Source organism: Xiphophorus maculatus, chromosome 8, assembly GCF_002775205.1.
Source record: "Xiphophorus maculatus strain JP 163 A chromosome 8, X_maculatus-5.0-male, whole genome shotgun sequence".
In the NCBI taxonomy this organism is placed as follows: Eukaryota; Metazoa; Chordata; class Actinopteri; order Cyprinodontiformes; family Poeciliidae; genus Xiphophorus; species Xiphophorus maculatus.
This window is the reverse complement of record NC_036450.1, coordinates 19,823,631-19,850,317: the sequence shown is the minus strand read 5'-3', so window position 1 is coordinate 19,850,317 and position 26,687 is coordinate 19,823,631. Positions and strand designations below refer to the sequence as shown.

Sequence of the window (26,687 nt, the reverse complement as noted above, 5' to 3'; positions counted from 1 at the left end):
AGCACTCTCCAAGGAAGCAATTGACCCTTAACTCTTGACCCAGTCCCTTTAAAACCTCCTTTTTATGTAGAAATTTTTTACTGAGGTCCAAAAGGTAATTTCCGCTGATATATTCCACCTCCCCGTCTACCTCTTTCACCCACCCCACATCTCGCTCTTAAATGACATGAAACGGCAGACAACAGGGCTGAATTTTCTCTTTCTGTTTCTACTAAAACAGGAAGAATAAAAGAAAAAAAGAACAACCTTCTTTTAAGTGTTCACCAAAAGAAATAAATGAATAAATAAATAAATGCTTGTCAGGTTCAATGTGTCTGTTCTGGTTAAACTGCCTGCTCACTGAATACACAGTGAGAGTTCTCTTATTTTCTACGGCTCTGACCTTCTGGAGCCTCTGACTCTTTGACCCAGCCGATGCATCGGGTGGACTGCTGATTTCATGGAAGAAAAAAAAAAAAACAACAAGCAGCTTTCTCACTAAGGATGTTTTATTTCAGAAAATTTGCAGTTGAAATCCTACAAAAGCATGATGACAAGGTAAAAGTAGGATTTCAGATCAGGTTTTGAACCCTGGAAATAGGGGGTTTTCTTATCTACGTAGCTTTTATGATCTTATTAATATGGCAATTTCAAATCCTTTCAGAAATCTTTGACTGACTTCAAGTCAAAACTTTGGTTTGAATGGAAAAAGCTGAAGCATAAATCAGGAACGTATGCTGTGTATTGCAAAATGGACTTCCCTCTATGCTATGTCTTGGTTAGCGTATTTGTCAAACTGTGAGCCGTGTCCTTTGTTTTTCATGTTTCAACTGGGATAAAACCTTAATATTTTGTTTTTATAAATTGATGGCGTCTCATTCTTCACTGGTAGAGTCCATGTCTACTTGGCTCCAAGTAGACCAGAAGGCTTTTGTACATTTTCACTGAAATGTCTGAAATTACTCAAAGCTCTATTCAGCAGTAAGACCTCTTTTTGCAAACTGACATGACAAAATATGTGCTTCAAAAAAAAAAAAAACAAACAAAAAAATCACCAAGTTTTGCTTTTGATGTGATGTTTTGGGATGTTTTTCCAGCCAAGGTAACCACATCCAAATAATCTTTGCCCACCTCTAACAACCAAATTTCTGTCATTAGCAAATAAACAAATGGTAACAGTTTGCAACACTGGACCCACTATCATACAGAAGAATAAGCTAATTAATTCACAATACAGTTTTTTTTGTTGCACAAAACATGTATGTTCAGTCCAGAATTATGTTAAAACAACATCAAAGAGTTGTGCACATACAGTACAAAAGATATGAAAAAACTTCATAACATTTGGCGAAGCATCTTATTACAATGTGAAAGTGTGTGCAGTCTATCCGATTTAGCACCAGCCCGTGGCCTTGCCAGCGTCATCATTTATTTAAACCCAGGCAGCTCTGCGATCTAACATGGAATTAATGAATTTATAAACAGCAGATGCGAGTTTCCAGAGTCGTCTCCCAGATTAATGTAGCACTGTTTAGTCTCTGTTACTGTTAAACACCAGCAAACATTTTTATGCAAATAAGCGCTGAATGTAGACAGCGTGTCCTCGAGTAAAACACAAAGTAGCGTGATAAACTGCACAAAGTGACTCCCTAGTAGGCCTTCATGAAGCACTAACGGTGCACTTTGTCTTTTGTGCCACTTTTTCCTACAGTTGCAGTCACACTAATAGCGATCACACGGTGCCTCGCAAAGATATTTTCCCGAAACTATTTCACATTTAGTTTTGTTACAGCCACAAATGCCGGTGTCTATTTTTGTAATTGTACATAATCCGAAACAAAGCATTTCTTTTCAAAAAGATTTATAAAATTCTAAATGAAACGGCATGCGTTTATATTCGTCCGTCTTTACTCTTAAACCCCAACATGAAATCCTGCTCAGCTAACTGACAGTCAGGTCAGGTCGGGGGTACAGTTGGAAAAAGAAAAAAAGAAACCTCATGCATCACCTTGAACATAATATCCCCATAATGAAATTTATCATGCTCTGTGGATCTATTTCTTTAGCATGCACATGTGCTACCTGATAGAGACTTTGAAAATCCTAAAACATTTAGATCAACACATCACTATTTTAATCAATGTGTTAGGATGGAATAGTCAAAGTCCAGCATAGAATCTATGGCAAAACTTGAAAGTTGATCACATATTTTCTCCACCCAATGTGACTGACCATAAAAGAACAGACGAAACGTTTCTCTGTATATGCAAAACTGAGAGCAACATAGCCTGAAATACATGCAGCTATAATTGCAAAAGAAAAACACATACTGCAAAAAAAAATCTTATGTATTTCTGGTGCAAATGTCTTGGTACACTTGAAATAAGAAAACTAACTCACAAGTAACTTTTCAGTAAGATATAAGAGTTTGTTTTAAGTAAGTAATTCCCTTACATTGATGAGAGAGTACTAGTTCCACTGGCAGATTAATTCGAGACATTTTTCCAGAAATCTCTTGTTATAAGTGAAATGATCTGCCACTGGAAGAAGTAGTTCACGCATTAAGGTATTTGCACTAGAAACTAGACCAAAAATACATGGCAATACGTTATGATTCTGCAGTGTTTTAAATATGTGTGCCTAGTCATTTTGGAAAATCAAATTTGCGGAAACCGTAGTGATTGCGGTGAGGTTGGGATAAAATTGTGTCTTGAATTACTATAAGAAAAACCACTTTCTCCAAATGAATCTGGTGGAACTGTGCTACTTCTAAATGTCTGAGTGTAAAAATAGCAAGCATGCTCTGGAACTGCAAAGTAGTGGCACAAATCAAGTTTATTGCAAAAGGCTTATATGGCGAAATGGCCCATATCTGCACTTCAAAAACATTCCTGACCTGTATTGTATTTTAACAGGCGTAAGGTTTGTTTGAAAATACATGTTTGAAAGCAGCTGCATTAAAAAAAAAAAAACGCTGGCATATTTAATGCTTATAGTAATGTTGCATGTTTTTTTAATAAGATTGTATTTAGTTTACCTATATATTTGACATCCTCATTTGTCATACTATAAATTCTGTGTTGTGTGTTATTTTTACACCGCAGCATCTAACATTTGCAGTCAAAATTGATTGCTTTATTGATCAGTTTTGACTGTGCGGCATTAAAAACTAATGAAAGACGGAACGTGAACTTGAGCGAAGCTTCGAAGAGCATTGATTTGTTATCCCTGATTTCAAATATCAAGTTCTAGGCGTTTTCCCCCTTAATTCCTCCTCAGTGATTGCTGGAATAAAGAACCAATCCCATCACTTGAAATCAGCGAAGCACATAGAGAAAAAAGACAGAATAGGCAGATAAATGGAGAGATGACTAATTTCTTTATACTTCACCTCCAAGGATTCAACAGTCCTTGTGATCCAGAACAACGACAACCATTTAATTGTGGTCGATAGTTCTCCAGCCTTTCTGAATGCCTTTCAGAAAATGTCAGCTGTCATTTTTTGTGTGTTCAGTCCAGCCTTTGTTCCAGACTAAGGCAGCATATTGTGGAGAGAGTGTGCAAAACATGACTTTTTGACATATCAGAAAGTCATTCCTTTAAATAAAACAAAAAAACATCTGCAACACTTTAGTGTATTTTATTGAGACTGTCTGTGATAGGACATATTTGGAGCAACTTTTTACTCATAGAAATCTGAAAAGTATGGAATTAATTTAGATTTACCTCCCCTTGTTCTGCAGCTACAGCTTCACTTTCTTTTTTTTTTTTTACCAGCGTTGGCCACTCACAGTTCAGAGCCCAATTTAAACATTGAGCCTTTTCTGAAGTTATCAGATGTGTTTAAAAAAATATATCATTGACTAAGTTTTTGAACCAGTTTCTGACTAAAATATTCAGACTTGCATTTAAGTGGCTTACAGAATAAAACAAAGAAAAAGATATGGACCATTTTGTTTAAAGTAATAGAATATTGGACAGTCAAATGAGAGACTTTCAAGTGAACTTCACTGATAATGACTTATTTAAAAAAAACAACAAAAAAAAACAACAACTCTACACTCCAAATAAAATGCTTGTATTCCAATCATTCCCATTTCCACAGATGGGAATGATGAGGTTAATAACATCCAGCTCCTGCATATGCAGTCTGTTTCTACAGATAATCGCTCCCAGAAGTTTACTGATTATGTGTTAGGATGCCACCGTTCCAACAGGTCCAGTCTGGAATTATCCTCATTACCAAAAAGTAAAAAGTTAACTCTTAGTAGCATTATAAGAAAGTGTAAGAGATTGGAAACAAAAGCAGACGCTGAGGCTCACACGCATAAAGGTCACCATCGGTCTGCATTTGTCAGTAGATGCAGACATCCGGAAATCACATTGATTTCAAATTAACTCAAGAATAGACAATGCAGAGCTTCCTGAAATGGATTTTTATGACTGAGCAGAAGCATCCAAGCTAAACATCAACAAGGGCAATGCAAAGTGTTGGCTGCAGTAGCATGAAGCTGGCCTCCAATGGATTCTAAAATAGTAGAGATGTGTACTCTCTACTTGCCTGACTACACTTAGTAACATGTGAAGTTGGCTGCAGAAGGAATTGTGATGTTAGACTGTTTTATTAGGGGTTCTGTTCCATGCACCCAAATTTATGGGATAGTTTGGGGATGACTGCTTTCTTCTTTAACATCACTGCGCATCCGTGCATGAAGCAAGGTCCTTGAATATGTAAATGAGCAAGGATGGTATAGAAGAACTTGACTGGCCAGGACCGACATCCTATTAAATCCTGTGGATTAAGAATGGGGCGCCACTAGAGCTCGTATTTGTCAAGGCAACCAAGCACAAACATTTGGTGATATAGTTTACTTAGAAGCAAAATCCAAAGAAAAGATAGATGTTTCTAAGCTTTCTGATGGGTACTGTAAATCCCGAGGCTGATGCAGAGTTTCACTGAAACAGAATCGAATCCACTGTCCCACAGCACTAACCTGGAGGAACAATCAGCCCTAGGAACAATGCTGTAGGCCTCACAGTAAAATAAAAATAATTCAAGCTACAAGTCCCCAGAAATTTTCATAACTTCTCCAACAGGTCTGCTAAAACTCCTCCTTTCTTAGATTTAACAAAATCACCTGATAGCATAGCAAATTCAGTCCACATGCAATTGAATTTTATTTGCTGGGAAATACAAGTAGGAAACAAAGCAGGGATGGGGCTGCCTCTGTGCTGCTTCTTACCCACCACCAAAGTTAAATTGGCACCAGTGAGTTTATCCCTTTATTTAAAACTCTCTCTCTCTGAAGTGACAGAATAAAAACAGCTGCATTAAGAATTTGTTTGTCATGTATTCCCAGCCATTCAAACAAGCAGTTTTTTGATCATAACATTTTGATGTCATAAACACTAGCAAGCTGAAAAGCTCAGGAGCATTATCTGTTGGATAAAAAGGTTAATATAGCCTGATTATGAAGTCGGTCTCTCAAAATCTTGGTGAGTGGTTTAATAATGTGGCTGAAAGGTCGGATTCCTGAGTGTTTTCTGACTCTGTAACAAATGTGCAAAAGTTAAGGACAAAGACTATACTGTGGGGCGCTGTACTGAGTTTTTGGACGTTTTTAGCTACTTAAAGGGTTACAAGATAATGGACAATTTCTAATTCTAGTTGAATTTATGGAAGTGTTTTGAAATAAATAGGACATTTTAAGTAGCTTGGGCCTTTTCATCATGGGGGAAATGTGTCTTAGCACAATCTAGACTGCAGCAACCAGAATTCATGCAAGTACACATGAATATACTTAATCATATACCCTTGCCATGTTGTTTTTCTCATGGTGATTCAGGCCCTGCCATGCATTTCTTTATCACACATATAGTTAGAATAGATACTTTATTTCTTTTCTTTATTTCTGGCGAGGGTGGATGACATTTTACCTTACCTATAAATGTAAGGGGTTAGGGCTGTGTAATATTTTATTATTGCAAAGAATTGCTGGTTATGACTCAGAAAAATGGTTTTCCATTGCATCAGTAGCGGTTTAATTGCAGTAGCTCCCTTCAGTCTCATTTGTTCCCCTGCGAGGTGTTCCAGTTAATGAGCACAGTGATTGAGTGCTGATGACATATTACTGTATGACTCATTACTCCTTTAAATTTTCGACAAGAAGAAATTAGATTAATATACTTCACTCTGATTTACTTCCTTTTTCAGTTGTGCATTGTGTAACACAGCAATACCTTTTTTTAAAGAGGCGTAGCTGTGAAGAGTTTCGTTTTTTCCATAAATCTGTAAGACCTGTATTTTGGTATTTTTTTCTTAATTATTATTATTTTCAGTATCTACAACTTTTTTCATTTTCAGGTATATTTAACCCTCCTGTTATGTTACGGGTAAAATTTACCCGTTTTAAAGTTTAATTTTTCTTTTAAATAGTTGAAAGTATTTTTTTTGCATGAAACTTTCTCTATTTGTCTTCATAAGTGCACTCTACATTTAAATTGAAAATGTATTAATTTTACACATTTGTTACCCCCACCCCCCACCCCCCGCGTCTACTTTTTACATAGATACTGTTCGGGTCAATTTGACCCGGCAGTCAAGTTGAAGTGCAAAAAAAGATTTTTAAAAATGCCCAATTCTATACAGTATGTTTGCTTGCAGCTATGAACCATATTTCACCACACACACACACACACACACACACACACACACACGCACACGCACGCACACACACACACACACACACACACACACACACCCACACCCCGACACACACAAGCCCACTTTCTCACTATTTTCTTTACTTCACTAGGAAACTGCGAGAAAGCAGGTGTTCACACAACTTTTGACGGGAATCTTTTCTGTTCCCGTGGACAAACTCCACCCACACTGAGTGGACACTCAGCAGAAGTGGAGGAAAACATAATTACTTTCTGCATGACTCATTTATCTTGATTTTAATCAGCGACCCAGAACAGTATGTGTGTCTCAAGTAAATTTTTTTTTTTACTCTTGTTTTTTTCCCCAGAAGAACATAGCGAGTCATCTAACATGGGCAAATTTGTGAAGGCAATACATTTCCATGACATCAAGATACAGTTGTTATTTCAAAAGCAAGAGTTTGGGAGAGGTGATACATTATTTTGCTGAAGTTTTTTTTTTTCTTTTTTCAATTGATCTGAATTAAGATCACAGTATGTCATCATTGTATGGCATATTATGAGTCCGTGAATATAAATTTTACATCCAGGAATAAAATGGATGCAAACCTCAATGTAAAACAAATTATAAACTAAGTTATAATTTTAGTTGTAAAATTATAAAAGTATATTAAATCTCCAATGCAACAGATACTGTTATTATTTACGAAATATATCAACGTGCTAAACGGTTAAAAGTATAACGTAGGAGTTTGATCTAGAGTTTTTATTTTTATTTTATTTAAATATAAAGAAAGCAGGTTGATACTTGTCTTGTTCACTTAATTTTATTCTTAAAGTCTGCCTTCCTTCTGAAGCATTTTCATCTATCTCTGTCATGAATGGGTGACGCCCTTAATTTATGCAGTTTTATCATGCTCCACATGATGGCGAGCGTCAGCGTGATAAGCGTAAGATGCCCTGATTTACTACTTCAGCATCAGTTCTAGCCTGAGGACAGGTTTCTGTACAATAAAACCGGAAATTAGATGTTTTTACCTTCAAAATAAAGGTTGACATCAACTTATTTTGACAGGAGAGAATGTGTGCGGACATTACAAGGTGAGTAATGGACTTATATAAACCATTTCTGGTCTTTTGTTTAACATAGTGTTGTGGGTGGCTCACAAAGATAGAAGAAACACTTTGAGTTTCTTTAATGAAAACAGATACAGTTTGAATCTGACTAAAGGCCTATATACAGCTCTTAGAACTACTATTAATCAATATCTGATAGTAGTAGGGTTTTATAGTTTATGTTTCAAATGTATGCATTATTCTATGTCATAATCATTTTTCTTGCCTTTATAAATTTAAGTTTAGGTGATTATATCTTGTAGAATGTGAGTTGATGTTTACATTTCCTTTTTGTGTATATGTTTAGAGAGTGGTGACCAAGTGTACTTTGTTATATGTTTATCTGAAAGGGGAGTTGTGGTTTTTTTTTTCCTTAGTTCACCTAGTCCCTGACTTACTTTGAGAATGGTGCTGCTTATTTTATACTGGTATTCCATAAAGGCAATCACATCTAAACAAGAAGTGGGTGGTATGTTCAAAGAGTAGGAAGAAAAGGTTGCTATATTATGAGGGGATGATTATTAACCAATAATTTAATTACAAACTGTTGTGCTATTTCTACAATGTTGTTTTCTAAAATAAGAACAACCTGCATAAATTATTATTCTATCCGTAATTATGACTATAATATAACCTGCAAAGTTCATGTTTATTAATAAATGATAAGAATGAATGTTTAAGTGTAATTAGAATTATTAGGTATACTACTTTATTTTGAAAGGCCCGGCCGGATGCCTCGTTTATGATTGCGTCACATTGACGCCGGTGCAGAGTGGCCCATTGAGCCCAATCTTTAAATAGGAATAATACCCCAGCGTACAGTTGCGGCAGCCTGCTGGCCCGGATATTTTAGTATTTTTTCTGTCTCTGAACCTCAGCAATAAATTCCAGGATGCCTTCAAATAAAAACATGCAAGGTAAAGAAGAAAAGCGACTCGGAATTATTTTTTATATATATTTTGGTTGTCTGCCATTAGCTAAAGCGTTGAGTCTTTACAATAGAGTGTCGCAGGCCGGCTGGCTCCAATTCAAGACCCGCTAGAGGCGGCATTATTGCACTTATCGTTGGAATAACCTTAACCTTCCTTTTGTTTGCAGGTGGGAAAGCTTTCGGTCTGTTGAAGGAGCAGCAGAGGCAGAAACTGGAGGAAATAAATAAGGTAGGAGTGTAGTCTTTCTGCGAGCCTCTCTAACAGCATTTGAGTTAATGAGGTCGTGTACACTTGACTTGGCATTGGCCTTGTTCTTGAATGTGCAGCAGCCCCGGCGGCTTGCCGAGGATTCGCTGCAGAGGAGCCTCCTCACCGCCCCTACGATTGATGAATTCCTGAAACATAGTTCATATTTGAGTGTAGCTGGCCGCTGCAATGACAGTAATTCATTTTTATTGATTTATTGCCACCTTGTAGTGTCTTGGCACTTGTTGAATGGCCGCATACCTTCGCACATGAATGCCTTTGGGAACTGTTTCCCTCTAACCCGATCACATCGATCTGTTGTAGCTGCTCTGCCTTCTCCCTCCTTCCCATCATGGTAGAACAGGTGTCCGAATGGGCTCTTTGTTTCGCGCCCAGGCCTGTTCTCGTCAGATATCTGCAGTGGCCCCTCAGATTAACCAGATTTCCCCATAATCTGTGCTTCCCTCCATTATACACCCTGGCCTGTCGCCTGTTATCTGCTCACAGCTGCAGCAGCCGCATGGAAAACAGTCGCTGCAGCTTGTTACATTTTACTGCATGGCACTCCTTGTTCCCGTTATCTTCAGATAACGCGTTCTTTGTTTGGTAATTGGAGAAATGGGAGGTGAGATGACCCCAGCGTGCCCATTGGTTCTTCCTTTTGGGATCTGAGAATAACTCAAAACGGTGTGCGAATCATTAACTTTTGCTCGATATCTGTCTCATTTTACAGTACAGAAGGACAAATGTATTAGAATATTCACAATGCCTTCCAAAAGTATTCATACTTTTTGTTTCAACCAGAAAAAAAATCTGTTTTAGTAAGCTCTTATGTAGTAGACCAACACAAAGAAGAAAAGGATGCATGCTTTTTAAATTTATGTTCAAGCTAAAAGTATGCCACATGTCCTCAAATCCTCTAAATCAAAGCTTTTGCTATATTTACAGCTGCAACACTTTATTGGATATGTATCTACAAGATTTGCACACCTAACTCTGAAATGTTTTCTGTTCTTCCTTGGAAAAATGCCTCAATCTCCTGCAGATTTCATAAAGAGTGTCTGTCAACATCAATACAGATTATCAACTTGATTTTGGTCTGTCTAGGTTTATTCAGACACAATAAGATGCTTTCATCTCAGCCACCCCATGGCAAGTTTTCCTGCATGTTTTAGACTGCCTGTTCTGCAGGAAGGCAGGCCTCCAACCTAGTCTGAAATCTGCCGTCGCCAAACTGGTTTCTTCCCAGTGTCGCCTTGTTTTTAGCTTCCTGTCAACTCTGACCAGCTTGTCCATCATATCTGAAGAAAAGCTTCCCCACACAATGACGCTGCCTCCATCATGTTTCACCACAGTGATGGTGTGTTCAAAATTATGTGCACTTGGATTTTCTGTTGTTTGGCAAAAAGAGTGGAAAAATTCTGGTGCATTTGTGTCCCATCTGACCAGAGCTCATTCTGCCACATGACTTTCTTGTCCCCTACTTGGTCTGTGCAAAACTGCACAAATATTGTTCTTTCATGACTGGCTCTTCCATAAAACCCAGCATTTGTGAAAGCATAACTTGGTCATTTTTGACATATTCTCTCACCTGAGCTGCACATCTCTGCTGCTCCTCCCAATTACCATTGTACTCTTGACTGCTTCTCTAGATAATGAACTTTTTTTATTGTTGTTTTATAACCTCGCTTTGTTATAAACTTCTCCCTGATCCGTCTGGGTTGTATAACAGTCTTCATGATCCACGTGTTTATGAACTGCTGTATTTATACACAGGTGCGCTCAAATTGTTACACACAATGCGTGCTCCAGTAAAACATTCTCAACTTACAAGAGATACTGACAGCAAAAACACACACTTTAAACAAACCTGTACAATATGAGGTTAAAATATTCAATGAATCAGAATATATGTCCTGACAAGTCTCGTTTGTTAGATTAAAAATACCTTTGAAAATAGCCTTTAAGTAAACATTAATCACACTTTTTATTAAGCCCACATTTCCGTTTCGAAGAATTTCTTTTTCTGGTGGAATATTCTAATTTTAATTGTGTTTTCATCAGCTGTTGGCAAAATAAAATCACTGTGATTAAGAGAAATAAAAATCAGCCAATCTAATTAATCCATTTAATGTGTTTCACTTGTCGATAGTTACTAAAATAAATGCACTTCATAACCAGTAATATTCTAATATATTGAATGGGCTTGTGGGCATTTAGAATAATGCAGTTCAAATTGGAGATTCTAATGGATTCTGATAAAAGTTGCTTCTGATGCTAAAAAGAAAACCTGGGAAATAGAAGGCATGTATTCTATTGCCCAGAATGTTGCAAAAGCTGCAGGGAAACTCTAGAAGTGCAGAATTTGTAGAAAATCTTGACAAGGGGAAATCTAGAGAGAGCTTTCAGTAAGGATCTTGAGACAGAAGTACAATATTTTTGTTCTGACTCATGCGAGGCATTGTTGGCGGAAAAGAGATTTCACGGTGTGATGTACAGGCACTGCACTTGTCGGGATGTGTTTGCATGCTCCTGCCTGTGAGAAGACTTTCCTGTGGGAGGGCTGCAGTCAGCTGAGTCAGTCTGCACTGATAACCATCCAGTTGCGATGGTTATCCTCTTTGATTGCAAGCTTCAAAGTTGCGCAGAGGTCAACGCAGAAAAACAGACTCGCTCTGTCTTCCCTGCTCTGTGTTCACGGTGGTGGATGACTCCCACACAGCATATTGCACCATTATCATTTTATTAGAATGGCTCCCTTCAGGCACTCCCACTCCCTCATGAGGTGCCCCAGTAATGAAGTGGTGACAAGGCAGGATGAAAAGCACTGTGAGAGAAGATGCAATTAGATCAATGCCAATTGTGAGTACCTGGTAACTTAAGGAAAGGTGTCATAACAGTATTAATGTTTTTCAGTTTCTTCTTAATATGTAAAAACTGTTTTTATGTGTCCTCCCCCCATTTTCCTTCAGTTTTATCACCTCTTCATCTTTCTCAGGAATACCTGGAAGACCAGAAATACAGGGATGAAGAAGGCCTGGCAGAGAAGCTGGAAAGCTTAAAAAGTGAGTAAATCCACTCTTCACACCAGCTGTTCCAGTATCTACTACAGTCAAGGCCAAATGTTTTGAGAATGATTCAAATGTTAATATTTACAAAGTCTACTGCTTCAGTTTTTATAACGGCAATTTGCATATACTCCAGAATGTTATAAAGAGTTATCAGCGTAACAGCAATTAATTGCAAAGTCAATATTTGCCTAGAAAATGAACTTTATCCCCCAAAACACATTTCAACTTTATTGCAGCCCTGCCTTAAAAGGACCAGCTAACATCGTTTCAGTGATTGCTCCATTAACACAGGTGTGGGTGGTGATGAGGACAGGGCTGGAGATCAATCTGTCATGATTAAGTAAGAATGACACCACTGGACACTTTAAAAAGAGGCTGGTGCTTGGCATCATTGTTTCTCTTCTGTGAACCATGGTTACCTCGAAAGAAACACGTGCAGTCATCATTGCACTGCACAAAAATGGCCTAACAGGAAAGAAAATCGCAGCTAGAAAGATTGCACCTCAGTCAACAATCTATCGCATCATCAAGAACTTCAAGGAGACAGGTTCCATTGTTGCCAAAAGGCTCCAGGGCGCCCAAGAAAGACCAGCAAGCGCCAGGACCGTCGGCTAGAGTTAGTCCACTTTGACGTATACCTATATCGGCTTCGATAGTCCAACTGGCCTGAAGGATTTTCTCTAGCAGGTGCTTTTGTTCAGTAAATAGGGCCATTACCTTATCAGTACCCTGGTAATGGCCTCAACGCATCTCACAGTTGCACAATTGTTCCTTAGACTTCGACTTCGACTTCGACTGACTTTGTTGTCATTTTCAACAGTATAAAATATGAATATAAATCTAAATATAAAATATAAAGTGCAGGACTGACAGTAAAATAGAAGTTATTTAGCTCTGTACATGTGCAAGGTATAAAGTGGAGACCAGTTTTTGAGTGCAGTCCAGTTAAGAGTTCAGCAGTCTGATGGCAAGTAGGAAAAAGCTGTTTCGGAACCAGGTGGGCCTGCACCGGAAGCTGCAGAACCTCTTTCCAGAGGGCAGCAGGGAGAACAGTCCATGGTGGGGGTGTGAGGGGTCACTGATGATGTTTCAGCCTCAGGACACGCATCCTGCATCGATGGTTGACCTGACACTTCGCCCTTTTGCCTGAGCTGGGTGTGGAAGGTTGTTGCCGAAGCAGTTTCTCCTTGTGTGCCTTCTTCTCACTCACATGAGAGTTACCGAACTCTTTTGCAAGCTCAACCAGGAAGTCCACCCGTCTCTCCTGCACCCCAATGCATGCCTGATAAAGCACATGTGCATTCAGTGCTGCCATGTCAATCATGTTTGCCAGGTTTGCTGACCAGCTGTCACATAGTGATGGAACCTTGGTCACCCCCCGCAAGATTATGACTGAAATAAATGCCATTAGTTCTTGTGAACTAAATAGGTGAAGCAGTCACCTATTTATCCTCCACAGCACAAAAGGCTGCATGCAAATTTGCATGTGCAAAGTCTCCCAGATTTCTTTTGCTTACACTTTTTGCATGATTTTTTTGAGGTGGATCAACACAATTAATTTGGTTAGTTTATTTCTAAACTGTCATGTTATACCCTCTTAGCTTTATTTCAAAGAGAAACATTACTAATTTCTTTTAGAAAAACCTTTGCATATTTTTTGAAACAGATTCTATGTTTTGCAAACTCTATGTACATTTGGCAAAATGACCTGGATAATGCAGCACAACATCATGGATCAGCTGCAAAAGGTCACATCTCTCCAAAAACACTTCATGTATGCTTCAAAACTAAACTGAAGAGCACTACCTACAGGAGACCTGATCTCCTGCTGGTATCATAGATACCCACCCCCAACATGGACTATTCACATTCCTACCTTCTGGCCTGACGGTCAACGACCACATTTACAATTGAAGAAGGGATGCTAATTTGAGCCATCAGAGTCGTCAGGGTGGACTCCGGCCTTTTGGCCCTGTTGAGCCGATATGGGAAGGACTCGAAAACTGTGCCATCCTAGTGTTAAAAGTGTTTCAGCTGCGGGATCGGGCTACCGGCAGTGCAGAGCTTGCTCAGGAATGGCAGCAGGCAGGTGTGAGTGCATCTGCACGCACTGTGAGGCGGAGACTCTTGGAGCAAGGCCTGGTCTCAAGGAGGGCAGCAAAGAAGCCACTTCTCTCCAGGAAAAAACATCAGGGACAGACTGATATTCTACAAAAGGTACAGGGAGTGGACTGCTGAGGACTGGGGTAAAGTCATTTTCTCTGATGAATCCCCTTTCCGATTGTTTGGGACATCTGGAAAACAGCTTGTTCGGAGAAGACAAGGTGAGCGCTACCACCAGTCTTGTCTCATGCCAACTGTAAAGCATCCTGAAACCATTCATGTGTGGGGTTGCTTCTCAGCCAAGGGAGTCGGCTCTCTCACAGTCTTACCTAAAAACACATCCATGAATAAAGAATGGTACCAGAATGTCCTCCGAGAGCAACTTCTCCCAACCGTCCAAGAGCAGTTTGGTGATGAACAATGCCTTTTCCAGCATGGAGCACCTTGCCATAAAGCAAAGGTGATATCTAACTGGCTCAGGGAACAAAACATAGAGACTTTGGGTCCATGGCCTGGAAACTCCCCTGATCTTAATCCCATTGAAAACTTGTGGTCAATCATCAAGAGACTGGTGGACAAACGAAAACCTAGGAATTCTGACAAAATGCAAGCATTGATTGTGCAAGAATGGACTGCTATCAGTCAGGATTTGGTCCAGAAATTGAATGAGATCATGCCAGGGAGAATTGCAGAGGTCCTGAAGAAGAGGGGTCAACACCGCAAATATTGACTTGCTGCATTAACTCATTCTGTCATTAAAAGCCTTTGTTACTCATAATATGATTGCAATTGTATTTCTGTATGTGATGACAACATCTGACATACACACATGAAAACCAGGGGGCAGAAGATCATGTGAAAATATAATATTTGTGTCATTCTCAATACTTTTGGCCATGACTGTAGTCTGATTGTCCCTTTGAGGAAGTGTGCTTTTCTTCTAGTTGCTGTCGTGCCTTCAGCAGTTGTTTAGTCGCTGCACGGTCTGCGTCGGCCCCTTTGGTCGTAAGCATTTTTGCTTTTCTCTGTGGGAAAGATGGACTGCTGTGATTTCCAAAAAGATTTGCTGGGCCAAGTTCTCAGTGGGCTGAGAGGAATGTGCCGGGGCGTTCCTCTGCTTGTTGTTTCAATGTTCAGAACCTTGCTGGGCAAACTCTGAGCTTCTGGGAACAGAGAAAACATTGCTGCTAGCTAATTACAGAAACAAAGTTGCATGATTCGCAAGCTCCATCCCACTCCTCCACTACAAATGTATGCATCTGGTGTTGGGTTTTTTTGCTTAATATAAATTCTGGTTATAATTTTCATGAGAGAGTGACATCTAGCTATTTAGCTTAATAAGTTCTGGAAATGGGGAACATGCCGCAGTGTCCTACTTAGAGTGTAGGCCTGCTGGAGGAAATGGAGCAGTGACATATAAACAGCACCCAGGTCCTGGGAGGTTGCTCTTTTTATTTTTTTCCCCTTCCTCCTCTTTTCCATACTGTCCCAGTGACCCAAAGGTCAACCCCCGGACAGCTATTGGCAACCAGTACATTTCCATCAGTTCACATCTTTAGCACTTTGAAGCCTCCTTCTATACATTAAATCTGCACTGAGTTTCTCCTGATCATTTGTATGCATAATTGTTAATTTAGTTGTTTTTTTTGTCGTAAAATATTTTACCAGGTTTTTGACGTGACAAACTTCTTTTTAAAACAAAAGAGTTCTTTTGGCATTAAATCATAATGTGTGTGTATGCAGAATTTCCCCCAGAAAACTTGCTAAGCCCAGTGGTCGGGGAACCGAGGCGGCCCACCGGCGGTCCACCATGTTTTTGTATTAAAAGATGTTAAGTCGACAGGAAAAGTAAAAATATTACTAGGTAATTATATGTCACGGGAAATCATCGCCAGTGAAACGCTATTTAAACCCACAACTAGTGTTAAAAACAACTAATCAAAAAATACAATTAAGGGGCGTGCCGTGGTGGCGTAGCGGTTAGCGCGACCCGTATTTGGAGGCCTTGAGTCCTCGATGCCGCCGTCGCGGGTTCGACTCCCGGACCCGACAACATTTGCCGCATGTCTTCCCCCCTCTCCGTTTCCTGTCAGCCCACTGTCATATAAGGGACACTAGAGCCCACAAAAGACCCCCTGGAGGGGTAAAAAAAAAAATTTAAATGAATATCAATTATTTGCACTTCTGTTTAATCCAAATTAAGTCAGAGGCTCCATCAGGGCTTCAGGGGCCCCATAAATGCTAATATTTTAACACAGACCACAGATACATAAATGTAACAGTTGTTTATTGACATTATCAGTGCTGCTAAATTTGATTTAATGGTTTCAGCATACATAAATTAAAAGATTTTAAATTATTTAACATTTAAATTTAAGATGTTAAGGAGCTGGCAAGCTTACTTTGTAAAAGTTCAAAGAACAATCTTAATAGATTGTTTTGTAACCATAGCTACAATCTGATGCTGTGAGATTAATCTTTGAGTTTGAGCTCTGTTTGTTCACAAATACAAATGAGTAAACTGCATTTATAACTTATTGCTTTTTAGGTTGGCCAATTAAACTACTCCCCCTCTTGTTAGAGGTGCTGATGTTTTTGGCAGGATGAGAGAGGGGCCACGAGGTCAAATTCTGCTCAAGGACCAGCCCTGCATGATGAGTCAAATCTGCTGCACCGCGCTGAGAGATGCGCAACAAACGGGAGATTTAATTTAATGCTGCTAATGTGGCTTTAGTAGGTCTTCAATTTCTGTCTATTGAGTTTTTGATAAGGGGACACAGAAACTGCTTTGGCTGCTCAAGTTTGTTGCTCGAGTTTTCTGATCTCCGCACAGCCGAGCGCATTAATTCTGTCTGACTAAGTAGACAAAGCATTTGATATAGTTTGATGCATGGTGTAACCAGAAAAATGTAACTAAAAATAATGATAAAATAATATAAAACTAGCATGAAGCGTGACTACAAGGAGAGCGCGAAAGCTTCTCACCTGCTGACGATGAGGTTAGCCTGGTTTGTTAACCACTAACGCACCAGCCAACTGGCACCATACATAAACTTTACAGGGAAGACAGAGCCACACGCCGCGTGTTGAGATGTAAAGGCCGCATAATGTTTTGTCCACAAATATAAATCATTCTCACTGCTGGCTCAACGCGCACCTCTGAAAGCGTGACTACAAGTTATTCCTGTGGTTCACATAGAGCTGCGCAACCAGAGCTAACGTGGTTTGTTTTAAACTCTTACCTTGATGTTCTCCATAACATAATTTCTCACTGGGGGTTGATGTAAATATCCATATAAGTCAGTAAATATCCATATAACTATGTCCAGTTTGAGTGAAAGGAGGCGAGCAGGATCCGCGCTGAGATAACTTCAGAGATAAAGCAGCAGCAGCGTGGGAGGCAACGTGGAGACGCAAGGCAACAGGCGCGAGCTGTGTGATTGGTAATTTTTGCATTGCTCTCAAAGCAATACAAAAATTACTAACTGTGTGATTGGTAATTTTTGCATTGCTCTCAAAGCAATGCAAAAATTACTAACACTAATGATGCATAGAAGCTTGAACACCCACCTGCTTATTTTTAAGTCTGGTATCTATTTCCAGAATTCATTGGGCTTTACATGGGTCACCAGGGCAGCACAAATAAATATCGTGCACACACACTCGGATGGCAATTTACACAAGTTGGTTAACCTAACAAGCTTTTTTTGGACCATGGAGGTGATCCTGGAGTACCTGCAAGAAACCCATGTTTATATGTTGTATGGGGAAAGCATCCTAACTTTATTTAACAAAGGCTGAGGTTCAAACCCAGATTCCTATTACTGCAAGGCAACAATGTCCTTTATTTTATATCTCTTATTTATACACATGGGTAAATGTCTCATTGCCTTTAAAATTTCACTTCTAAGAGAGACCTGGCAAGAACAAGGTGCTGGTGTTTTCTAGTTACTGTGTGTTTTTAATTTGGTTGAGGTTATTAAGTTAAATTAACTTGATCCCAAGTTAACTGAAATAGGAAGATCCATCCATTGTCTATACTTAGTTATCTGGTAAAAGTCGTAAAGGAGGAACTGGTGCCTATCTCCGGTGGTCATTGGGTGAAAGACACATGCTTGACTGGTCATTAGGAAAAAGCTGTACTCCAAATCAAATAAATTTTTCAGCTTATTATTTTTGTAGGAAGAGAAATAAGTCTAAGGTTTGTACTTGTACCGTGATCCTATATCCTAAGTATATCCCAAATTTGGACTTAATGTCTTAAACCTCTATTAATGAACTTTCCTAATCTGTTCACTTAAGATTTATGTGTAGATTTTTGAGAAAACTTCTGTTTACTTGGTAATCAGAATTCATAAGAACTATGCATTTAGTTACATTGAGGGCACATATAATTGTCTATTTACCAGTCTCAAATATCCCAAAAAATAAAGATAATGATTGGAATTCAAAATATGTTTTAGATGAAAAGATGCCATTATTGCAGCTCCATCTGGTTCCTCGGCCATTGTCCTTCAGTCTTATGAAGGCATGGGAAACATTCTTTGTCAGCAGGCCAAAATGGCACAAATGATCTCCTGTGTTATCGTCCGGTTCAGCTATTTTATCAGCAAGCCTCTATAAAATGGAAAGCGTCTTCAGACAACAGTTGGTTGAAAACGTGGACGGGAGTAAACTCGCTAATCAAAGTGCACCTCAGGGACTCAAAATGTTCAAATGAGCAAAAACTAAAATCATTGCATCACATTAGTCATTTTGTTCCAACAGTTGCTTTAGGAATCCAGAAAGGAGCAACAACTGAAGGCTTGAGTTGTGTTGAGTTGAGCCCCTTTCTGAGGCTGCAGATGATCAACAGGCTGCACTACAACAAGTGGTCCTCTCAAAAAGTCATGTGTGTGTGCATGGAGGCCCCCTCCTGAGGGTTTATGAACAGGGTTGGCATTGTCCTGTCCCTCTTCCCCAACGATTCACACAGTTAACACAGCACCCCCCTCTCTCTCTTCCAACACACACAGAGCGTCTATTGTGGGACAGAAATAGCAAGAGTAATCTGACCAAAGGGGTCTTCTAGGGAAGTGGAAGGAGGGAAGAAACACAGAAATGCCTCCTTGCTGGAGTGTTAAATGTGATGTTTTAAGGCAATGCAAGCGTAGTTAAAAATACACTATTTAACTCCAAATACCTATTAACTAAAGAAACTATGAAAAACAACTTCTAAGTTTCTAAGTAGAACTGCACAATATACTGAAACAGAATCGTCATCACAAAATCAGTTTGTGCGGCATCAGAATCGCAAAGGACTCTTTGAATACAATATTTAGTGCTGTACGTTCAAATTCTTAAACAACAATATATTTGGCCTGTTGAACGGACTTTCCTTGCACTCCATTTCTACAGTGGATGAATATTTTCATTTTCTGAGACACTAAAGCTCACAAACAATGGTGGTGTGATGAAAGAAAAATATGTTGGTTAATAATAATAGAGATCGTCATAACAGTGAAGATGTTTTCCCATTGGATAATTTTTACATTCATTTAATTTGTAAACAACAAAGCTATTTGAACTTAGCATTAGTTTAAAAAAAGCTGTATTACCTTCTGTGGATAATTAAATTGCTAGTTCTGTTGCAAGAAGAAGCTGGTTTGAATACCAATCAGGGTGTTTCTGTATGGAGCTTGCATGTTCTCCCCCATGGTACTCCGGCATTCTTCCAAACTCCAAAAATACAAACGTTAGGATAATTATTGATTTTTGCCCACACTTATTCCCCATCCTGATTGCCTTTGAAGATTAAGCACTTTTTAAACTTTTTTTGTTGTTGTTGTCTTTTCCAGATCCCAACCTAACACACAGTATTTAAGCTCCCCAAACTCCTGTTATTGTCATCTGCTCATGGCTTTCACTTTGAGATGTTCACTGTCAGTCTTAAGAGTGTGACCCGTGGACAGTGTGTGTCAAGAATTTTGCTGAGAAGTCAAATGCCAGCTCAGTTATTGTTGTTTGTACTACAGGATGTGGAGTGTGAGGTGAGATTGAACTCCCACTGTAAGTAATAATCCTGTGTGTGTTTGTTTTGCAGATAAATATGCTGAGTTTGACCTGAATGATGAAGGAGAGATTGGTGAGTAATAACCAGCTATAAAACACCTGCCGCCCTTGCATAACAATTGTCAGCTTGGCTGACCAAAGTGCAGTGTTGACAGAAAGGAACAGTAATTAATACTACATGTTTGTGTGTGTGTTGTCTGGCCTCAGAGAGGCTCATGTGTCACGGTTGTGACCTCAATGTAAAGTGAGACTCCTTCACTCGGCCCATAGCAGATGTGAGGTGAACAGGTGTTGAACGCTTCCAGCTTGTCTGCAGATGCTGATATTGTAGTTCTAACTTGAGTTTTGTTTTTCCTGTTCACATCTACTGCTGTGGTAAACCCAGATTTCGGAGAGGTGACTGTCGTTCACAGCTGCCATGCAGCTGATCTGGGATGGCATGTCTCAGTAGCCAGCTGCTTCTTCTAGAATGACCTGAAGAATTGTGATGCTTTCCGTGTAGTTTTACTTTTTATTTTTTAAATATCTAATCTCAACTTACTTTTCATCAGAAAGTTAAATACCCTTTCATTCTTGGTGTAGGATTAGACTAATTACTCTCATTAGTACTACTTAATGTCAATGGTCAAGCTTTACTTAACTTTTTATTTGTGCTTAATTTATGAATCTGTTACAGTAAATGACCTGATACTTTTTTAGTGCAATAAGCATCTATTCCTTGATTGTAGGTTTGAGGTTTCTCATTTCTGAAAAGCTTTGTGACATTTATGTACAAGTTGTATGCTTATATGTAACAGTAAAGCTGCTTTCTAAATGTTTTCTATCTTGCCAAGAAACCCTGTCGTAACAAGCGATTAATCTATAAACGCATGTTAAATTAAAATGAGCTTAATCATTTCCATCTTGATGGTTAATTTTTTTTCAAGGTCAATTTTGCTTACAGAGACATAATCCATTGTTCTTATGGCTTTGGATGTGTTTTTACATGCTATTGTTTTTGGTTGTTGTTTTGTTTTGGATATTTAAAATATCTTCCACGTCCAGTGTTAAGTGTACTTTGCTAAATGAAAGTTTGTTGGTATTTGAGAGAGTGAACTTGTATTATTTTGCCAATATCAATAAGGTACTTGAAAATGGTCTAAGCACAATAATATTATTTATGGCAATAATTATTGGGACAATTTATTGTCCAGCTCTACCCAAAAAAAGAGCACAAATTTTTTTTTCCTTCAGTTGTATGAAACACTGGTTTAATCAGTTTGAGCCAGTTTGTTTGACATTTTATTGACATAACATCCACTGATGGCAAAAGAACTTCTGCTAATGTAATTATTTCCCTTCATCTTCTCAGATTTGATGGGGCTGAAGCGGATGATGGAGAAGCTGGGAGTGCCCAAGACCCACTTGGAGCTGAAAAAGATGATCGTCGAAGTGACCGGCGGCGGCAGCAGCAACACCATCAACTACAGGGACTTTGTCAAGATGATGCTGGGCAAGCGATCCGCTGTGCTCAAACTGTAAGTGAACGTGTGAATTAGTTGTGAAAAGAACTACTTGTGCTTCTCTGCAAGCTGTGATTAACCTACTGATGATCAGTGTGCGTTATGTCTGAGAGCATGGTCAGTGTTGACATTTACCTGCTTCATCCATCTGCAGGGGGCAGTGGGATCAGTCATGATGAGCAGTGATGTCACTACCTACTTGCTATCAGTCACCATAGCAACAAAACCCATTTGGAAAGCCTATCCACAGTCAACACCCTTTGCTTTAGCTGCGATTAGAGGCTTATGTAACTGAGTCTAGGCTGATTAACCACTGACAGTCGCTTAAAAGCTGAGGGGAAAAAAAAAATCAGAAACTCATTGGATCCTTTTTTGCTCTGTTTTTAAATGGGTTAATATAGCTGGTTTAAGCCTTGTAAAGCAGCTGTGTGCTGGGTTAGCCATGCCAAACCAGAGCCAGAATGGCTGCTGCATGTCAGTAAGCTGACTGGACCCCAGAACCCAGACTAATCTCATAATCCCAAAAACATCTATCAGAATGCAAAACTTTTTCTACTTTGCCTTCAAATGTTTGGTTTTTCTTTCTTTCTTTTTTTTTGGAGCGTATCCCATAATCCCGCCGAATCCCACAGCATGCTGTTTATAAAAGTCTAATTTCTTCCTGCTTCTATTTTCCACTTGTTTGTATTCTAGCAAGATAAGCTCTGCTTTCCAGAAATCCTGTTTATTTATGCTGTTTGTAAGATGGCAAAATGGTAAACTAGTAAATACATTTTGCTTTAAAAATAGCAGCCTGGCTTAAATTAATACCAGGGTCAAATCTGAGCTTTGACAGGGTCAGTTTACCAGAAAAATACCACTTTTCGTGTGTGCTCATTTTTAATGTGTGCTCTTTAAACAGCCTGCAGTCCACTGGAGTTGCTGATAAGAGGGATTGTTTACAAAGCTTTTCTTTTGTCATGTTGTTTTAATCTTTTAAGGGAGGAAGTATGAGGGCGAAGCTCGGGGTTCAAATTTATAGCAGAATTGTTTTTTTTTTTTCTTCAAAGCATTTGGCAGAACAGCAAATTATTTAGTTCCCGTTAGAGGAAAACAATTGCGGGCAGACTCCACAATAGTGCTTAGTTAGCATTAGGGCAAAGGACACTGAGTTACTATAGTTTGACAACAGCAAGTGATTATGTTGGATTTGCTTTTGTTTTGTTGTTTTTTTCAGTTTGGGCTTGTTTGTACACCATTAACGCATCTGTGCATCTGTTTTGGCATACTGCTGTCCTGGAGAGCAGAGATGCTATCAGTAAGTGTTGAGAGGAGAAAGAAAACAGACAAGTGAAAGTAGTGTCGCTTTACTCGTTTGGATCATTGATCCTTCTGGGATTAGTGGGGCTTTGCCGAGTTTTCCAGAAGAGGAAGTTAAAGGCAAGCATTCACTCTAAATAGCTCATGTCAGATCCTTTTCTGTTCTGTGTAAAGTGGAAGCTGCTATCCTCTTTGTTATTCCAGGTTTCCCTTTATTACTTTCACTTGTCATCATATGAGCCGTAACGGTAGATTTCTATAAATCCATTTTAAAATTGCATTTATTTACATTGACTAATTTTTGTATTTGAAAAGTTTTTTTTAATAAATTTATTTAATTTTTTGGCAGCAAGAAAATTAGAAAGTTTGGTTTGTTGTATTTTATTTGTTGAGCAGTGGCCATGCATCATTTTTGGTTCCAAGTTGTTTGACTTTTAAGAATTGTTTGGAAAATGTAATCTCCAATTATGGAGCACATGATGTAAAAGAACAAAATATGGTTATTTTAGCAGATTTGTTTTATTTATCTATTTTATTGTCATTGTCCCTCTCAATGTTAAGATACAGTCTGGAAAAATATGGAAATATATTTGTTTTCCAGACTTTGAAAAGTACAAAAATGTCTGTAAATAGAGGACTTGAAAACCTTTTGACACAAGTCCCATAATCTCCAATGCATCTAAGAGATTCTATGAAAAACTTTTTGTATTTTCTACTTTCTGTTTCATCCCTTTTTTTTTCTTTCTTTGTCCCCATCAGAGTTTTGCTTTTTGAAGATAAAGCCAGCAGCAGCCCCTGCAAGCCAGACGGACCCCCTCCTAAACGGGACATCACTAGCCTGCCTTAAACTTTGATGTCAGACTGCAGAGCAGAGGGACTTTTTTGTGGCTGTGTGGAACATCATGGAATAATTGTATTATTGTGCAACCAGGGATCAAGGATGATGTTTTGTGAACAAGTGGTGTGTGCAAGGTTTCTGTCATTTGGAAGACCGAGCCTAAAACTCACTAAAAGATGTTTGACTGTGAATATTCATGTTTTGTTTTCCCTTTAAATCAAATGTAGCAGTGATAGTTGTATATGTAATCCAACTGATAAGTTGCATTTTTTTTTACTAAGTGTTTTATGGTTGTATTTTTAAGGGAACACTCATAATTCTATAAAAGTTGCATCTCCATTTTTATTATTATTATTTTTACTTAATTTGAGAAAATCATATTTAACAATGCAAGATTAGGTCACTACTGGAAAATCAGATAACAAGAAGCAGTTTTTACAATGCATTTTCCCCACCGTCCTCAGCACTGGCCCTGATCATCAGACCCAAGGTGCTACGACCTTCCTTTTGAAAATTCCCTCACAGTTGTTGACGAGATGAGCAGAAAGAGATTACTCTTAACTGGAAGAGTTTGAGTTTCGGCGCATGGCTTGAAGACCAGCCTGTTTAGATCCAGTTTCAGATGAGGTTTAAGCCGCTGCTCTTTTTGGACACCGTTTCACATACGGGCACACAAAGCAGAACAAATGCACACAAAAAAAAAAAATTCCTACATAAAGTACAATCATGTTCTTTCCAAGTGCCTCAACCTGCAGATACTGTAAGGCTTTAGCCGTTCCAGAAAGGAGGAAGAGCACACATGCTTTCATGTAGAAACACTTTTAGCTTTGTAATTCCAGGAAATTGTGAATTTATGTTTATTAGGTATGATAGCATTAATGATAAGTGATTGCTTTGTATTTATGAGCGAATGGTATTTACAGTGTTAATTTTTGTCCTTTGCTTACTAACCCTTGTTTTCTATTTCACTATAAGTGTGTGATATGTCTTTGATTTGTCTGTCTCCCTTCTACTTTATCAACCTTTCAATTTGTTACTTTTTGTAAAACATTTTCTGTAATTTGTGCCTCTGTATGTATCCGCCCATTATCTTATCAATATCCCGCAAAACTATTGTGAAATTGGTACTTTCACTCATAACAGGGTTTACACATGATTTGTTTTCAGTCTTTTAGGAGTGTCACATTTTAATGTTAAGATGTGCATTGTTTGCAGACACCAAAGGAATTAAAATTTCTTCATACACTGGCTTGTTAAGTTCTTGCATTGCTTTTTTACATTTTTTTCCAACTTGGGGATGTGTGGAGCGGGCTGAGAGTGGTAGATGTATGTTTTTAGCCGTTTTAGCTAGCTGGAGTTAACTCCTATTTTCAAACTCATTTATGTTGGTGGCGCTTTGTCATATTTTTCTCCACACAAACATTGTTTAGCTCAGTGTTCTTGAAGTTTTTATAATTGTAGATGGGTTTGTGTAGATTTTCCACAACATATCGGTTGTTTTTGCCTTATTCTGCTACCTGTAACTTGTCACACAGGTCAGGATGTTGTAGTTAAAGTGGAAAAGCCAGTGGGATTCGCTAATTGCTGACTCCAGTGGCTAGGCTCCTCACAGTTAGTAATACAAGCCGATAACATGTTTTGCAGTGTAACCATGTGGACCACATGTTGATTCTTGCAACTTTCATAATGGTAACAGCCATTTTGAATTTCATCTTGTGGTTGGATAGCATTTTTCAAGTCCAAATTTTGACTTCTAAAATGCATTTTATTTGTTTTCAAGTATTAATTGACAATAAATCCTTCTGTGTGATTAGGGAAGGTAATATTAATGACTCTCACTTTCTTCAAAGGGCACTTTCTTTGGAAATTTACAATAAAATGAACAACTTTCACATGCTAAAGGGTTGCATTGTTTCTAACAAACTACCTATTTTGTACTCCAGATTCTGACTTCTGAAACTGACCACAGCCCCACTATTTAGCAAATATAACACAAACAGGTGTGCAGTACCCCTTTAATTTTCACATTTGTAAACTTTGATAGCTACCTATATTTATTTCATGATAACAGTGTTTACTTTTATGCATTTTTGGCAGTTTTGTAACAGTAAGTGTGAAACTAAAGCGATTTCAGCAAAATGTCAAGCTGCACATTGCATATTTTATTTATTTTACAGCAAAATGTCTTAATACTGGTTCCCTCTAACCTGATTCAATGGTATGCTTTAAATTTAGTTTTCTTTTACGCAATTTTCCTTCATTGTGTGTGAGTGATTAAGCAATAAATGTCTTCGCGTGAACGTCACCAGCTGCAAATAGTCCTTTAAATTGGTTTCAGTCTTCTTTATATTCTGGATGGTATGTAAGGGCCGTTTATGCTGCCTCTCATTTGGGAGAACAGTTGCTGGGGTGTGGAACAGCATGGAGGATAATAAGCAGGACTCTAACAAGCCTGCTAACAGGCGGGCCTACTAGGATTATATTAAGCACCTCTGTAATTAAAATGATAACCACTATAGCGTGTAATAAACTGTTAGAGGCTTATAGAGCCACTGTGGACGAAAAAATATTAAGACACTGTGAGAAAGGGTAGGAAGAAAAAGCAATCCTGTAAATAGCAATTACCTTAAGGTGAATTTTGGACTCAAATGTATCCAATAAGTTTTATAGAATTACTATTTTGGATGCTTTGAACATTATTAGCTAATTTCTACTTTTAAGCTCTTCTTTTTTTTTCGTAATCTTAGTATCTTGCTCTTTGTTTTCAACTTTTTAAACGAGATTTATTTCGTTTTTTGATCTTGAGCTTGATTAATCATGAGCTATTTCCAAAATATCACCATCCATGCATAATATCAGCCCTTGTTAAGAATTAAAACTAGATTGA

General features: G+C 38.5%; 1 protein-coding gene across 1 annotated transcript; it reads left to right on the top strand.

Moving 5' to 3' along the window:
- The first annotated feature begins 8,544 nt into the window (after positions 1-8,544).
- aif1l (allograft inflammatory factor 1 like) lies at positions 8,545-25,049 on the top strand. Its single transcript, XM_023338540.1, has 6 exons — positions 8,545-8,675; positions 8,857-8,918; positions 11,935-12,001; positions 20,193-20,234; positions 21,513-21,678; positions 23,722-25,049. The coding sequence occupies exons 1-6, from the start codon at positions 8,651-8,653 to the stop codon at positions 23,807-23,809; spliced, it is 450 nt and encodes a 149-aa protein (XP_023194308.1). The 5' UTR covers positions 8,545-8,650; the 3' UTR covers positions 23,810-25,049.
- The last annotated feature ends 1,638 nt before the right edge of the window (positions 25,050-26,687 follow it).

Coding starts and splice junctions, on each gene's coding strand:
- aif1l (XM_023338540.1), top strand. CDS start 8,651: ATGCCTTCAAATAAAAACATGCAAG. Junction 12,002..20,192: donor GAAGCTGGAAAGCTTAAAAA/GTGAGTAAATCC, acceptor TTTGTTTTGCAG/ATAAATATGCTGAGTTTGAC. Junction 21,679..23,721: donor CGATCCGCTGTGCTCAAACT/GTAAGTGAACGT, acceptor TGTCCCCATCAG/AGTTTTGCTTTTTGAAGATA.